Source organism: Dermacentor silvarum, chromosome 11 (assembly GCF_013339745.2).
Source record: "Dermacentor silvarum isolate Dsil-2018 chromosome 11, BIME_Dsil_1.4, whole genome shotgun sequence".
In the NCBI taxonomy this organism is placed as follows: domain Eukaryota; kingdom Metazoa; phylum Arthropoda; class Arachnida; order Ixodida; family Ixodidae; genus Dermacentor; species Dermacentor silvarum.
The window spans coordinates 50,097,029-50,113,780 of NC_051164.1; the positions used below are offsets into that span (position 1 = coordinate 50,097,029).

At 48.7% G+C, this 16,752-nt stretch overlaps 1 protein-coding gene across 1 annotated transcript in view; it reads left to right on the plus strand.

Moving 5' to 3' along the window:
• Positions 1–15,535, plus strand: part of LOC119432575 (ATP-binding cassette sub-family A member 13-like) — a 127,390-nt gene extending 111,855 nt beyond the window's left edge. Inside the window, exons 20-25 of the mRNA XM_049658306.1 lie at positions 838–963; positions 4,869–4,876; positions 7,424–7,703; positions 9,289–9,503; positions 14,746–14,997; positions 15,497–15,535. Of these exons, the coding sequence (XP_049514263.1) occupies positions 838–963; positions 4,869–4,876; positions 7,424–7,703; positions 9,289–9,503; positions 14,746–14,997; positions 15,497–15,535 (920 nt within the window). The remainder of the gene's footprint in view (positions 1–837; positions 964–4,868; positions 4,877–7,423; positions 7,704–9,288; positions 9,504–14,745; positions 14,998–15,496) is intronic.
• Positions 15,536–16,752: the final 1,217 nt, after the last annotated feature.

Consider the following 16,752-nt stretch of genomic DNA (forward strand, 5'->3'; position numbering starts at 1 on the left):
AGAGAACGACGAGACCATAAGCCTTGTGTCGTGCTCGATCGCTGTGCTACCTCTCGCTACCTTATCGTGCTTAGTCGCGACGCTGACTTCCCCAATGCTTCGTAACATTTATTATTTATTATTTCTTTATTTATTTAGTTAATATTTGTTCTATTTATTTATTTATTATTTATTTATTTATTATATTATTTATTATTTATTTATTTATTTAAAGTATTCTCAATGCCTGATGGCGTTACAGAAAGGAGTGGTTACTCATATACAATGTTAGATACAGCAGTCTGAAAGGATGAATGATCAGATTGCTGGCGACCGAGGCAGAAAGGTGGTTCCATTGGGTGCTGCCTTGGGCAGGAATGAATTGAAGAATAGGTTTGTACGACAACTTGGTACATTATCTTGACGTTGTGGTCAATTCGCGGTGAAATGTAAGGGGGTGATGTAAAGAGGTCATTTTTTAACTCTGGGTTGGCACAGTAAATTTTATGAAAGAGTGATCACCGGGCGAGTTTCCTTCTTGATGATAGGTCTGGCAGATGAAGATTAGTTTTGATGGCGGATATACTGGCACTGCGGGAATGTTTGCATGCAATGAAACGTGCAGACCGGGAGCACAATAATAGGGAGACTTCGCGTGCAAGTCACATAGCACCATATCGCTGTCCTATTGACAAGCTTCCACCACGGTGGCTTCCACACTATACCGCCAAAGACAACGCGCGGCTTTTCACCGCGCTTTCCATGCAACAATATAGCGGCCTCGCAACGACGCCATGATGCCCCATACGTAACGATTTCGTCATACAGCGAGTGCTACGACTCGTAACTCTATTGCAGAGGCCCTGTTCTTGGTGTTCGCCACGTCCGGCATACTGTGCATCCTGTCTGCATACGTCATCGCTTACTGCTGCAGCACCTCCAGCAGGGCCTACGTCACAGCGTTCGTCGTGTTCGGCGTTTTCGGTGAGCGTCCCGTCGACACCACCCAGATAGCGCGAGGCCCATTCACTCCCAATCTGTGACGTCATGCCACCTGACCTGACTGCCGTGGAATCTAATGGCGACGCTCCCGCGTAAGCAGCCGTGATTTCGACGTCACCGCTTTGGTCACGCCAGGTTTGGCAATGGAAACTTCGGGCAAGATAGCACGACATCATGGATCGGAGTGAACAGGCCTTAATTGTACTAACTAGATGATACTGGTCCCGTCCGCGCTCCCTACGGAAGCCACGTGTTTTCGAAATTTTGAATATGAAATCAAATTGTCTGTGCTATTCGATTCGCACTCGATTCGACAATTCTACAATCGAAGATTCTGAATATTCTTGTCGCTTCGAATGCTATAAGCGACAACGACAGTTGCTGCAGCCCACTGCGGGGGCAAGACTGATAAACGTGGAGACTCTTCCTGATGAATTCTGCGCGAGAACCTCGGTTCTCGTGCGGGCGAACCAGTTCCTGAGCAAAATGCGTGGATGTGATCACTCCTGTACAATAGCTTCTAGTCGTTCAATTAGCATGTCTCGACTCTCAGGAAGCCTACTCATTTGCTTTCTCCATTTGAGCAAAGTGACTTTGCGGCTTGGTCATTCTCACTGCATTTGGATCGCTTTAAAACGATGGACGGTGCTCCTTCAACGAGCACTCCACTCCACTGTATGCGCAGCTGTATTTCACAGTGTCAAATGTCAGTGTCAAGCTGCACCTCACACTTCCTTTGTTTCTCATTTACAAGTTTCAGTTTACCTAAAAGCCGGTTAACGGCATTAGATATGCCCAATAACGTAACGAATCATTTTGCATAATCCTTGACATAATCCTGCGTAATCCTTTTGCACAATCCAGGACACAATCCTTTTATGTCCAGACTCCACGGAACCTTAAATTGGAAGTATTCGATATTCTATTCATTCGAAAGTAACGAAGAAAAGCACGAACACGAGCATGAAGGAAGGCTTTGGTGAATGTGCGGACACGGCTGGGCAACTGAAACCAATGAAGAATCCCAACAATTGCTTCGTGGCTCACATGGTCATATGCTTGATTTCCATTGCCAGAATGGTGCGAATTCTTCGGGAGCGGCCTCCAATGAGAACAAATACAAGAAAGGTACACAAGGCCATCCTCAGTGGTCAGATGAGGACGGAACCTGATTTGGCCAGGATGATACCTGGAGTATCGCTCGAGCCACCATGTGATACGTGTCGTGAGCACACGCTCCATCAGCTTGCTTAAAGTTGAGGTTAGCGCTTTTGGGTGCATTTCAGCGATATTGTCTGGGGGCTTTCCCTGTTTCGGAATACAGAACATTTCTGCATGCCGCCAACAATCGTGAATGGCTCCCGTAGCCTTCGTTTCTGTCCCCCAACAGCACATCGAGAACCTTGCATTCCGTGTTTTTGTAAATTTAATAAGGTATGCCATGCGGTCCTGGTGCCTTGCACAGCTTCAATAGGTATATTGCTGATAAATATTCCGCCATAGTGAAGGCAGCTTGCATACCCTTGATTCGACAGTTCGCTGGAAGGCCATTTTGCACAACGAGAGGAGGTAGTGCCGTGTGCAAAAAAAAAAAAAAAAAAAGGTGTCGGTGACAGTTTCGGCGAATGCTGCTGTTGTAGGCCAGATGCTAACAGGGCGCAGGCTTCGGGGTCTGGAAGGCGCCGACAGCGTTCCATTACTCGGAAGATGCGTCAAATAGAGGAATTGGGTGACGAGGGGCTAAGAGAAGAGCACCAGTTCATCCAGCGGCCACATTCTAAGCGGTGTTCATGGCGACGAGTTACTGCAGTAAGGCGTTGGGCCTCCAACCGAATGCCATTTCATATAGGGTCACGTCCTGATGCAAGTTCTGCTTGTCGGCGCGACGCCCAGAAACCCATATGTTGCAAAACTGGAGTGCTTCGCGATTCATTCAACCCACGACCGACGTACGTGTTGCTTCAATTAGTCCCCCCCTAAGACCATGGGACGGGTCCCACTGGGAGTTAGAAACCGTGCATTTTATACCGCCCTGTATCGATGTCAATCCACCACTCGACACAACCAGCGAAGATGGCCTGTTCTGCCCGAAGATAAGTCAAGGTGAATCGGATGGTGGTCTATGCCCCAGCATTTGGGCTCAAATGACCACGATACGGTCGTCCTTCCTAGCCACCAAGATAAGCCCGGTGAGTGTGCGGCGCCCGACAGTGGTCACGCCGATGACTAGGCATTGACGGATTATTAAGCAGCGTGAACTCGGCGTCCATAAATGTGTCCAGCACACACGTGCCTCACGCACTGGACATGGCGTAACCCCATGTGCTGTGGGGCGCATTGAAATCTCTTGCTACCATAATGGGGCAGCCAGAATGTTTCTGTCGTAGATGCGCCAACCAGCCGAGAGACAAGCGAGCCGCACGACCGCTGTAGGGACGGGCGTCGTACAAAACGATGATGACGTCCTTGCGTTAAAGACGACCCGATACGGCCACGACTTCTTGCCATAAAGTGCACCACCGTGAAAGATCAACACGGGTCATTCGAAGAGTGGATCGTACATAACCTGCAGCCTTTCCTAGAGGGACATCAGGCGTAGCACTACTACGGTCCAACATTGAAGGCGCTGAGTATGCCACAAATCCTGAAATGGTTGGCAGGTCGTTGGATTCTTGAAGCAGTAGAGCCCAAGCACGTAGTTTTCTATATCTGACACGCTGGAGCAGCTCTCCGACCTTCCCAGCGATGCAGCGACAGTTCCACTGTAAAATTCCCTCCGGCGCACTTGAAGACGTAGTAGCCATCGCAACTTGAGGTTAGCCACTAGAACCGAGGTGAGATGCTGGAGTTGTTGCACAACAAAGGGCAAGAGTTTTTTTCGTTGAAGATATTGAGGCGAAAGCCTTATATGTCTCATTAGTCAGTAGACCTTGAGCGAAAACTCGTCGGCCGCACGAAACGTACAAAAAGGCTACGAACCCTCGGCCTTTCATGGGAGTCGAACTCACGACCTTTGGTGGTAGTTGAATCCTCGGCCTTTAGTGGGACTCCAACGCAAGACCTTTGGTGGGAGTCGAACCCACCACCTTTAGGGGTAATTCGGGCGAAGTTCATTCAGGCACATTTAATTAAGATGGAGGCACCCGAACCCACGACGTTTGGTGGGAGTCGAACCGACGACCAAGGGTGGGAGTCGAACCACGACCTTTGATGTTAATGAGGGCGAAGGTACTTAAGGCACAGTTTATTAAGATATAGTTAATTAAGGCTCTCGAACCCACGACCTTGGGTGATACTCGAACCCTCGACCTTTGGAATTAAGAGGGATGACTAAGCGAAGTACACTAAGCGAATTACGGGGTATGTCTAAGCGAATTAAGAGGGATGACTCAGGGACGTAGACTAAGTCAATTAAGGGGGATGTGTACGTCATGTGTCCGCCTTTAATGCATCAGCACTTGGGCTTTCATGTTCAGGTCGTTTTAAGGACAACGTGAAACCTTGTGAATTTTTTCGACATGGATTTTCCTAAACATCGATTCCCACCAACTCCCCCCTGCCAATTCCCCCCGCTACCTGACACCCACTGATTCAAATGCGCACAAGTTTCTCTTCTAGTATAGGTGCCGGGTTAGCAATATAAGCAGGAACGGACGTCCAAGATTAATTAAATGGCCGCGTTCGGTCACGACGACGCTGGAGCATTGTGCGGGGTTCCTTGAGACGCTAGGGGCGCGATCTTGTACGCGTTCCAAAATGAAACGAAGGCGGTCCGTTCCATCGAGCCGCACACGATTGGTCAATTTGAACCGTGACGATCAAATTGACCAATCGTGTGCGGCTCGATGGAACGGGTACAAGATCGCACCCGATTTTCTTTTTCAAAGGGGGCCAGGTGAGTGTCGATCTCACTCTTCATTTGCCAAGGGAAGCGATGTGTCTTCTATCGACTGTGAGGCACGTTGTGGGCGTGGAGGGGACGACCTAATACCTGCGCTATATATAGGCGTGGCGGAATCACGTGTCGTTGTGCTTGCTGTTGCCACCTGGCTAGCATCCTCTCCAGCGAAGCCAGAACGGCGTAACGAGAACTTGTTTCATCGATGGATATTGAGAGGTCTTTGCTGGTTGCCAAGGACGGCATTGTCGAGCTTCCTTAGTGGCGCTAAACTTGGTAGGGCACGTCGTGGAAGAGATGTGATATCGTTTGTTTGGCATAGGCCGTATCGAAACAATGCTGATGGTTCAGCCTCCATGGTGTCGCCCTTCGGTGGGCAGAGGCAGGAAGACTTATGTGTCCCTATTAGAAGTAAGATGAAGCAAGAGTAGCACTACACAACGGAGGGCTTGAACAGACGCGGGCGCAGTACGCAGCCGCAACACAGGATACGTTCAGGTGGCGAATTAGGACCTTGAAGCGCGAATAGGCAAGTACGACCGCTTCCCAGGTAGCGAGCTGTCACGATCTTGTGCGTGAGGACACGGTAGTGCCTGCAGGAGCATTTTATGTTCTTCGTCATGGTCAACGCCATTGACCACATAGCGTCTTAAATCAGTACTACTGACGAGGTACGCCTGCACTAGAAGGACCTATTCTTCTGAGACTTGTATCTGTTACAGTTCTTCGAGCTTAATAAACCAGTGCCATGGCAGACACCCATACTGAGACCGTATTGCAAGGTTTGTGTAGAGCGATACCTTGAAATCTTGAAGATTCGAGGCAGGCGTCCAGAGCCGCTTGGATGATACGGTTAAACTGAGTGTTTTCGAAAAGTCGTATCTAGAACGAGGCTTGAGAACCACTTTGTGCCACGATGTCGTTGGCGACACCGGAGACGCATGTGTCGGTCATGCGGGCAGGTATTCTGATGGGCGAGGTCTTTCTTTGGCGCCGTTGGAGTTACAATTTCTTCCAATGTCAGGCCAGCAGCTTCCGTCGTTCTCTTGGCCGAGGTGTGCGCCGTGACAGCAGGGCTGCTGTGCCCCATGCTGGTGGTATTCATCTTCGGGTTACCGTTCTCCTCTCCGGGTTACTCCTCCCCGAGAAAGAGACGCTACTGGAATGAATGCTGGTTGCATCGGTAATATTCTGCTCCCTCGACACAGCGGATGGCAGCTTGGATGCTCTGCACCGAGTGCCTCAGCGGCACTCGGACTCGCGAAGGCGTAAAGCAAGGCGGCCTGGTCACCGCAGCAGGAGGGTGTAGATGCCGACAAACCATGTAAATAGGCGCCAGTAGTGATTATGAATCATTGCATTCTGCCGGTGCTAACATATGGGGCAGAAACTTGGAGGTTAACAAAGAAGCTCGAGAACAAGTTAAGGACCGCACAAAGAGCGATGGAACGAAAAATCTTAGGACTAACGTTAAGAGACAGGAAGAGAGTGGTGTGGATCAGAGAACAAACGGGGATAGCCGATATTCTAGTTGACATTAAGCGGAAGAAATGGAGCTGGGCAGGTCATGTAATGCGTAGGATGGATAACCGGTGGACCATTAGGGTTACAGAATGGATACCAAGAGAAGGGAAACGCAGTCGAGGTCGGCAGAAAACCAGATGGGATGATGAAGTTAGGAAATTTGCAGGCGCAAGTTGGAATACGCTAGCGCAAGACAGGGGTAATTGGAGATCGCAGGGAGAGGCCTTCGTCCTGCAGCGGACATAAATATAGGCTGATGATGATGATGAGTGATTATGAACCGCCAATGTGGTTCATAAGCAACAGGGTTCCGGTAGCAGGGAACAGCGACCTTAATGTTACCTTTAAGTGTCTTCAATAGCGCTAGCCGCTAGGCCTTAGGTTAACGCGCGTCCTTCACTTACCACACCCAGAGGAGCAACTGACGACGTGTCCTAACGCGCCGGCGGAGCGCGCGTGAGGACACGAACAATGACTGGCTCACAGCCCCTTAAGCAATGGATCGTACCCCCGTAAAAGCGGCCTCCCCATTACGACGACACAAGAGAAGTGAAATTCCACGCTGCAATGATGAGCGGCAACGGAGCCAGCTGTGGAAGAAGACGTCGACGACGAACGCGTGAGCAGTGGTACGAGCGCGTTCACGCGGTTGCACCGAGGGGCGCCAGCGAGCCCACTGTGGAAGAAGACGACGCTCAAGCCATTGTTGATGATGATAGTTGATCATCCTAATGATGAGAGACACCTGACGGTTAATTGGCCCCTTCGTGTTCTTGCTAGCATGTGCGCATGCATAGAACTTCCGAGCTCCTACGGTGTTTCTGCGCGGCCTCCTTATCGGCGGGAGCGAAACGCAATAACACCCACGTACCGTCCATTCGGTGCACGTTAAACCTCAGGTGGCCAAAAACTAATCCGAAGTGTCGCAGTACAACGCGCACCTCATAATCCTATCGTGGCTTTGGCCCGTAAAACCCCGAGCGTTTAATTTTGTTTGTTTGTTTGTTCCCACTTCGGCAGGTCTGCTGGCCTTCTACACGAGCTGTGTGGATGTCCAGGCAGGGGCGTGACATCGACTTCCTGTGCAGCGCGCTGCCGCCATGCGCCGTGCCCATGGCGGTGATCAAGGTGATCGCCCTGGACTGGTCGCGGCGCGCCTGCAGGCAGCTGGCCCTGACTCGGCTCGAAAACATTACGGCACTGGTCGCGTTCTGTCGCAAGACCAAGGACTACGAGATCACCTACCAGGAGGACATGTTCGCCGGCCTTCTCAAGACGCCCGTGGACATGTGCTGCGCCAGTGCGTGCCCTACCAATTTTTTTTGAAACGTAACAGCGTTATAGGCCCCGCGTCGCAGAAAATCCGGCGTCGGAGCTGGCGTTATCCGTTAGAGCAAAATCATCACCAACCACGCTGGTCCCTCCGTGTGGCGAATAAGCGTTACTGGACTAATTGAATTTCTCAAAGTAAAATGCGTCAGAAAAGTCGTAAGGTGCGACGTACGCACAACGTGCAGACGTGATAGCGTCGGATTGTAATTTGAATATGCGGGAAAACGTAATTCTGTTACGCGGAAACTGAAACCCCCTTTTCCAACTGCCGTTTGAGGTCTGTCTTAGTGAGAGCAGAGCGCTCCGCTCTGAGAGGTGTTGATTCAGTAGACATACCAGCTGTCATGGATGCATTACGTAATCAAGGAGTTCAGGAGGCATACGTGAATATTTTGGCAAATGCCTACAAATATTCCACAGCCACCTTGGTTCTGCGAAAGAAAAGTTGAAAATTACTTATCAAGAAAGGGGCCAGGCAATTAGACGCAATCTCTCCAATGCTATTCACTGCAGGCTTAGAAGAAGTATTCAAGCTCTTAGACTCGGTAGGCTTAGGAGTGAGGATCAATGGCGAATATCTCAGCTAGCTTCGGTTTGCAGATGACCTTGTTCTGTTCAGAAACACTGGAGATTAATTGCAACAAATGATTAAGGACATTACCTGATAAAGTGTAAGAGGGGGTGAAGACTAATATGCAGAAGACAAAGGTAATGTTCAACAGCCTATAGCAAGGGAACAACAATTCGTGATTGCTCATCAGCCTCTAGAGCATCTACAGGAGTACGGTTATCTAGGTCAGTTACTCACAGGCGACCCTTATCATGAGAACAAAATTTACAGAAGAATAAGAATGGGTTGGAGTGGATACGGCAGGCATAACCAAATCCTCACTGGGAGCTTAGCACTGTCGTCGAAAAGAAAAGTGTGCAATCATTCCATTCTACCGGTCCTAACATACAGGTCAGAAACTTGGAGGTTTAACAAAGGAGCTCGAGGACAAGTTAAGAACAGCGTAAAAAGCGATGGAACGAAAATGTTACACGTAACGTTAAGAGACGGATAGAGAGTGGTGTGAATCAGAGAGCAATCGGGGATAGCCGATATTCTAATTGACATAAAGAGAAAAAAATAGAGCTGGGCAGGCCATGTAATGCGTAGGATGGACAACCGGTGGACCATTAGAGTTACAGAATGGATACCAAGAGAAGGGAAGCGCTGTCGAGGACGGCAGAAACTTAGGTGGGGTGATGAAGTTAGGAAATTTGCAGGCGCTAGTTGGAATCATCTAGCGCAAGGCAGGGGCAATTGGAGAGCGATGGGAGAGGCCTTCGTACTGCAGTGGGCATCATCAGCCTATCTTTATGTTCACTACAGCTATATATGTATAATTGCGTACGTGTGCGTGTGTGCGCGCGCGCGCGCGCGCGTGTGTGTGTGTGTGTGTGTGTGTGTGTGTGTGTGTGTGTGTGCGTGCGTGCGTGCGTGCGTGCGTGCGTGCGTGCGTGCGTGCGATTGAAACGTTTCGTTGCCCATTTTGTTTTTTTTTTTGCAGTGCTGGACGTGGATCTCCGGGACACAATAAACTGGAACCCACTCAAGGTGTCAGGAGCCGGGGTGGGCTTGGAGCTGTACTACCTCCTTGTGGAGGCGATCATACTGTTCGTCTATCTGAGCTGCCGCAACTCGGGTCGGTTTTTTCGCTCGGACTCTGTGGGCACGCCGTCACGCGGTTCGGCCGACACGGAGGTCACCAAAGAACGGAATACGGTAGGTGTTATTGGTAGAGAAATGGATGTCGTGGAGCACCTGGTCGCGCTACGCTTAAGCCTAACGAAGATGGATTTAGATCGTAGATTATCTTTTTGTAGGTTGCTTTGTCATTCTATATGTTTCGTCTTTTGTCTAAAAAAATTATAGACTGTCTATAAACAATATTGGTCTATTCGTGGACCGTGTATGGAGAAATATCGTTAAGTTGCCTATTTCATTTAGCCGATTCTCTGCCTATAAACTGTCTATAGAAGGTCATTATCTGTCTAGTTTCTTAGTCAATTCCCAGTCTATATAGACGGCCTACAGAAAAAAGGTTTCAAGTTCTTTTAGTCGATTGTAAGACTATGTATTGTCTACTAGCAAAAATCGTTATACTTTTAGTCGATTGGCAGTCTATATCTAATATTTGAACAAAAGTCATTAAAATGTTTATTTTAATCGATTTCTATCCAACTGTGATTCGAATAACTGTTCGTAGACAAAGGTCGTCTACTTAGTTTAGACGATCGCCCTTCTATCGACATTCTGTTGAAGAAAGTCGCCAGCCTGTCTATATATTCGCAAAGGTTCTCGAGCTTCGAGAGTGCGCACACAGCTGAAATATTCTTTCGTGTTCCTGTGGCGACTCTTAGTTGATCAATAATAGTGCCACCTTCAAGAAGATTACGCCCACACGTATTTTAAGCGGTAGAAACTCTACAAGAATTACAATTATGAAGTATTGGAGGCTGGAGAACGTGAGATATATTTTTTTTAATTTTATGCCAAATTTGTCTCGACCCGCCAGGACTGGCGTGTCGAGATGATCGCGATATCAAGACAGAGATCGAAACTGTCTGTCGCGTTGTATAAATAAGGCTAGCCATTCGGCCGTTCTAGTGTCTGGTACGCACGAATTTTTTACAGATTGTGGTTGTGTTGCAAGTTTCGAAGTAAATAAGCAAGGCAGCGGTTAGCATCATTCCTGACGGTAATTTATGTGGGATGACCATGTGAGAGCATGAGATAAGCTGATGTTGAGCTATTTATACAAGGATAAGGAATATATCTGGGAGCCCTAAATGTTATAGCACGGTGTGTAATACGACGACTAATGGTAGCAGTGAAACGAGCGCAGTCCTCCTTCTGTTAATGGACATTTTCTACGTTACGTAGTTCACGTTGAAGTTTATCAGTCATGGTTGTCATTGATGCTGCGGTAGACCGAACATAATTTGGGGAGAAAAGCAGCGTTAGAGGATATGTTATTGGGCAAATCATTTATATAAATTGGAATAAGGGACCGAGGACCGAGCTCGTCCGACGCGTAAGACAACCGATGTGTTACGGCACGGACGAACTTTTGCCGATTGGTAAGGAAGTCCCTCAACCAATTTAGAAAGAGGGGCTTAACGTTCAAATGCGAAAGTCTGAGTTGAGGGAGTCGGCGGAGAAACTTATCAAAACTCTATTTTGATAAAGGACCGCGTTTAGGTGGTGGAGGGCCACCGGGCTGAAACACCACGAAGCTATAGCTGCAAACCATAGCCTCCGTGATCGAACAGTAAGCAAGTGCGGGATGATCTCGGAGACCATGCAGTAACTAGGGTCGCCTCCACGTCACTCCTGTCGCTCAGTTGAGGGAGTAAAAGACATCTTGTGAATGGACGTTCGGGGGGTGCTTTTCGATAGTTAGTTATCGCGAGATATTGTAGAGGCTCGTGACCTACGCTGCATCTATGTTGTTCATTTCTAGCGAATTTTACAAATCAACCTTTATAGAGGTATAGTGAAGCAGCCCAACATTACCGTCCGGGAAAGGAACTGTTACAGTAGACACCAATGAAATCATGGATGCGAAGTTGGCACTGCATAGTTCTAACGAGACACGCAAACTAAATAAAACACGTCACGCATGCGCGAAGGGACAGCTGTGAGTTCTCGCATCATTGTGTGTGGCATCGTGCTTTCTTCGTGTGTATTTTTCGAACTATGCATCGCAACATTGCATCCGAGATCGAGAACCAACTATTATACACATAGCTTTTTATTGCATTATAGCAGCCAATGGTGTCTTCAAACAACGTCCAGGCGACGGATCACCTACTATCAATGAACGAAAATCGTTTAATTTAGAGTAGAAGACGAGAATGTCGTCATCATCATTGTCATCATCACCAACCTATGTTATGCACACTGCAGGGCAAAAAGCTATCTTGCGCCAGCTGGCCCCCATGTTATGCCTGCAAATTTTGCTAATTTCATTAAGTCATTCTTCTCTGCCGTCTTTGACAGAGTTTTCCTTGTCTTGGGCCCCTATTCTGTAACTTTAATACCGGTTATCCTTCCCTGCGCATTACATGTCCCGCCAAACCCCACTGCTAGTTCTTAATGGGAATGCTGGGTAAACCCCATTTGCTCTCGAATCCACACTGCGGTCTTCCTGGGCTGACTGTCTTGCTGGAGTGTCGTGAAGCCGAAGCTGAACTCTACTATAGAATAACAGCAGCACATTATCTTCCATCCAGCATTGTTCTTTGGAGCAGAACCGTTCTTTGAGACCAAAGCTGTGCTTAGCTTTATTGCTATAGCAATTATATAGACACTTGTAGCGCATTTGTAGCAGAACAGAGCAGATTTAATTTCGGAGCAATTTAATTTTGAAGAATCGCAAGCGGCAATGCGGGGGGGGGGGGGGGGGGGGGCGACTACGGCGGACTGCGGGCTTATACCGTCAGTGACGTCGTTTTCTCCATCGCAGCCGAACGTGTGTGGAACCTCATAAAGAAACAGAAAGACGAAACCAATAACTTACAAAGACTTTAATGAACCGTCGGGATTAACCCAGTGATAAACACCGGGGCCGCGCGTTTCAGCTTCGCTGCTTAACCATCTGTACGGAGTGCTTGGGCGGTGATTTTTTTTTTTTTTTTTTGTAGAGCACGTGGCGTGCAAGGCCCTTATGCTCAAGGGCCCCGGTGACGCAGTTGTGTTACTGGCATTCACACATTTTGTTGTATCGTTCCTTTATAAAATATATTTGATGGTCAAAGCCCACATTACTAGCCACTGTGATTATGTTAAAACATATATTTTACATATGTTGTAGCGACTATTCTTAGACCTTTTAATGCTTACAAACCAGAGTTACTGGAGGACTTCTGGTTAATATCTCTGGAACAACACAAGTTACAATAGACTATAAATTTATAGAACTCTCCAGGTGGCACCAGTTCTGCTGTAGAATTTATATCTGAACACATCACGAATATGTGTCTGCAGTATACTACGCGACAAATACTTCTTTATTTTTCTTCGCTAAATTATCTGTCAAAAATGTAGGACAGGAACTTTTCTAGGGTCCTGAAAGCACTGCTGCCACAGAGCCGATAAAGAAATCACATCATCTCACCCTACGGGCAACCATGGTGGTATGCGAAAGCATCGCGGGAGGTGCGCATCGAGTTTCCGTTTCGTTTCACTTGGCAACACAACCAAGTTAGAGTGAGAGAGTGTATTGAGAATGTATTGTATTGTTGCTGAAGCGGCGTCGAAGCACGCCGACGGCCGCGTTACGCTGACGTTCGTTCTGGACGCTGCCGACCTTGCTCAGATTGTTGTCGAACCAAAGCCGGTCGCACACGTTGCAGCTGTGCCCGAAGCTGCGATCGAGGAAGTCGCGCTTGAACCGCGCGTCAGCACCGTCGAAGCATGGGCGTTGTAATGGCCTCGAACGTGTTGCTGCTGCTCTGGCTGCAGACTCGCGTTGCCTCGTCGCTTCGCGATCGGGAGCTGCCGCTCGACGCTGCCGTTGTGCTTCGGCTTTCCGAGCCCGGAGTTCGGGGTTGGCTCGATAACGCTAACGTTCCACTTCGGCGTGCCGAGCCCGTGTTGCTTCCGTAGAAGTTTCCTGCCGACGTTGACGTTTACGTTCGGCTTCCCTGGCCCGAAGTTCGGGGTCCGCTTGCCGACGCTGACGTTTACGTTCGGCTTCCCGAGCCTTCCTCTGCTCCGCGGCGGTGGCGCTGCCGCTGTTACTAGCGCCGACGTTGACGTTGTTCATGGCGTTTCGCACATCGTTGCACAGAGAGAGAATGACGGAAGCACAGCGAAAGCGCGCTTTATACTGTGCCGCGACACTTGCGCCGCCTACCGGCGTGCCCTGAGAGAGAGAGGGAGAGTGAGAGAGAGTTATATGCCATGATTTGCGGCGCCGCACCTGTGGCGGAGAGGGGGAGAGGAGAGGAGGAGAGCGCACACCTGCGTAGAAGAGAATGAGGGAGAGTTGTGCATGCGCAGTATGTGTGCGGACGCCGCAGAACGGACACTGCCCCGAGCATAAGATGCTCTCGCATCTAAAAGAGCCACATTTCATTTACCATTTCTTATTTAGCGTCAACATCGACTGGTTCGCACCATTTCTCGGCCATCTTTGGCCGTACCAGGCACTTGCGCCACAACATAACCGTATCACGGCCGCGGATAAAAAAAGGCACCTTTTTTTTTATCCAGCGGCCGTGACCGTATAATATCATCAGCGTCTCAAAGACGTGCGTGTCATTTTTCTTTCCATCGCGCGTTCCGGGGCCTTTAACTTCTTTTCTTTGTTAACCTCAAATGTTTCTATTATGGTTGTTAGTACAGCGCCCGAGGTTGCCCGACATGAAGGTTTCTACGATAATTACTAGAGGGAACGCTGGCGCTCCGATCGTTCAGCCATTATGGGAATGATGGGTAGTACATGGATTTGTCTGGTCTTCGTGCTTGTGGCTTCGGGACGTTCGCGTGGCTTCCTTTATTACAGTTTATCTGCGCTTCATTGGCCTAAATATTTAAAGCTGTCTATACATTGCTTTTTCTTCTTTTAATCCAGAGGGCAATAAGACTGTGTGAACAAGCTGCCAATTGCAGTGGTTCCGCTTCTCCAAGCGTCCGTTGCGCAATGGCCTCGATATCGGGGATTCTAGTTCTCCGTTGTTCGAATCGTGCTGTTAGATAATTTGAATAATGTGTTTTTAATTATTCATAACGCAGTACCTTTTTGTTTAAAAAAAATGATCAGCTTGCAAAGCCACGAAGCCGTCTAAAGCCAGAAGGACGACGCGTATAGGCAACTTATATATACTGACCATCGTTAGTATACCACGCTGGTCGAACCGACCTGCACGCTGATCCCTTGGACACTAGCCCCACACGTTTCCGCTGGTACAAAACTCTTCTATGTTCGCCCGGTACAACTATCGTTCGTGTACTGCAGGTGCGCCGTACTTGCGCGCAACATGCGTTGTACAACTACGCGCTCGTGGCCGAAGAGGTGCACAAGTGGTACGGAGACGACTACGCCGTGTGCGGCTTCAACCTCGCGCTGCCCCGGGACGAGTGTTTCGGCCTGCTGGGGGTCTACGGATGTGGCAAGAGCACCGTGGCCCAGATGCTCGCCGCCGTGACCGTCATGACCATGGGCGAGGCACACATGGACGACGCGAAGCTCTCGGATTCGCCCCGAGAAGTGAGTTCGCACTTGCGCATTTTGTCGCACTTGTCACGATATAGACACGTGTACAGTCTAGCGCGATTTGAAGGTTATCGCGCGAGCGTAGATCATGAACAAGAACAGCGCCACGACTCGGAGTCCTCTTTCGAGGAGAGGGAGGTATCAGGACAGCTTCCCTGACTCTTTTTGCCGTTCCTTAAGCTGCGACCACTCCCGCTCGAGGAAGGCGTTTTTTTCATTTTTTTTTTTTTGCTTCAGGGAACAGGCAGTGGTGGTATTGCGCGCAACGTATTATTCAGTATTATGAGGAATTGGACGCTCCGAATTGGATGCTTTTGTTGTCGTCCGCGAAGAGGCAACCAAGTGTACGCTTGATCGCAACGAATGGCAAGCTTAAAATAGAGAGAAAGGGTAGCGAGTTCGTCGTGGGGGTGATTGTTGTAGCATGGAACAGCCAACGAGGGAGAGAAGAATGCGAAACCTTGATTTTCATTGTTCCCAAACTGGCCGCTAGGCCCCTGGGACGCTAGGCCGGTCGCCGCCTGCGCGATAACCTTCAAGCCGCGATTGACTGTACGGGGAACTTGCACCGGCCAGAGACGTTTTGGCTTCTTTCATTTCAGAAGTCGGCAACCCGCAGTCATCTGAAAGGAAATTAAAACGATGACGGTAAATTGGATGCAAAGGGTAGAGAGAATGTCAGTGGAGTTTTACAAAGATGGCACTCGTGGAATAAGGAAAGAACGTTTTTACAATAATAAAAAAAAAGGCAGTGTATCGCCAGTTCAAGCTGCAGCTGCCTCAAGGAAAAACAGGGAGGAGAATATACTGTTTGGTGCTTATTGTTGAAGGGAATTCGAAAGAGCAATCAATGGAATGTAATGTCTAGACGACATTGTTTTCTGTCAATTACGTACACTCTTTCGCGCTGTTCGATGCGCTTAATTTGGGAGAAGACATTAGCGAATCACGACACGGTGAAACAACTCTCTACAGCAGACAGAAAAAATCCGCACTTGACTCGGCAAATTCCATTGAAATGCAAAGATGTTCACTCAACCTGAATCCCACGGAACGTCCAACTTCCAGGAGCACTGGGGTCCGAAGCTGATGCAAGCGTTAACTAATGAGCGGTGCAGATAACGATGAAACGTTTAGAGTAATGGTCAGAAAAAAAAGAAAGAAGAAAAAAAAGGCAGAGAATTGGTGGAGACGAGATCGTCACAGGCATTGGTAAACTTGCGAGATTAAGTATAGAAAGGCAGAATGCCATGCCCCATTACGATATCGATTGTTTTTGCCACGATATCGATTACACAAACCCACGCCTTCGGGCGTGACTGCATGTGCGCAGGTTCGATTCGATGCGCGGTCGCCCTGACTACGGTGACTGAAACGCACGGGAGTGGCGTCACCTAGTCCAGCAGTTCTCGGTGATGGATGCTGCAATAGCACTCCTAGGCATTGTAGTGTACTTGAAATGTTAAATTATCCTTGCATTGATGATATTTAACGTGCTACGTAAATATCAGCGTAAATAGCGGCTGCCCCATCCTTTTTATATAAAAGCGAAAGGATTTGATACGCTCTGATGCGCATGACAACAGACCAAATTCACAGACTCGGATATGGCGGATACAGATCACGGAAATTGCCCACGATCTTTACCTTTCCACAACGCCAACAAACGCTACGGCGCTTTCATTGTTTATGAACGACCGCATTGTGCACGTTACCACGGACGAATATTCAGCTCGTCCTGAAGCCTCT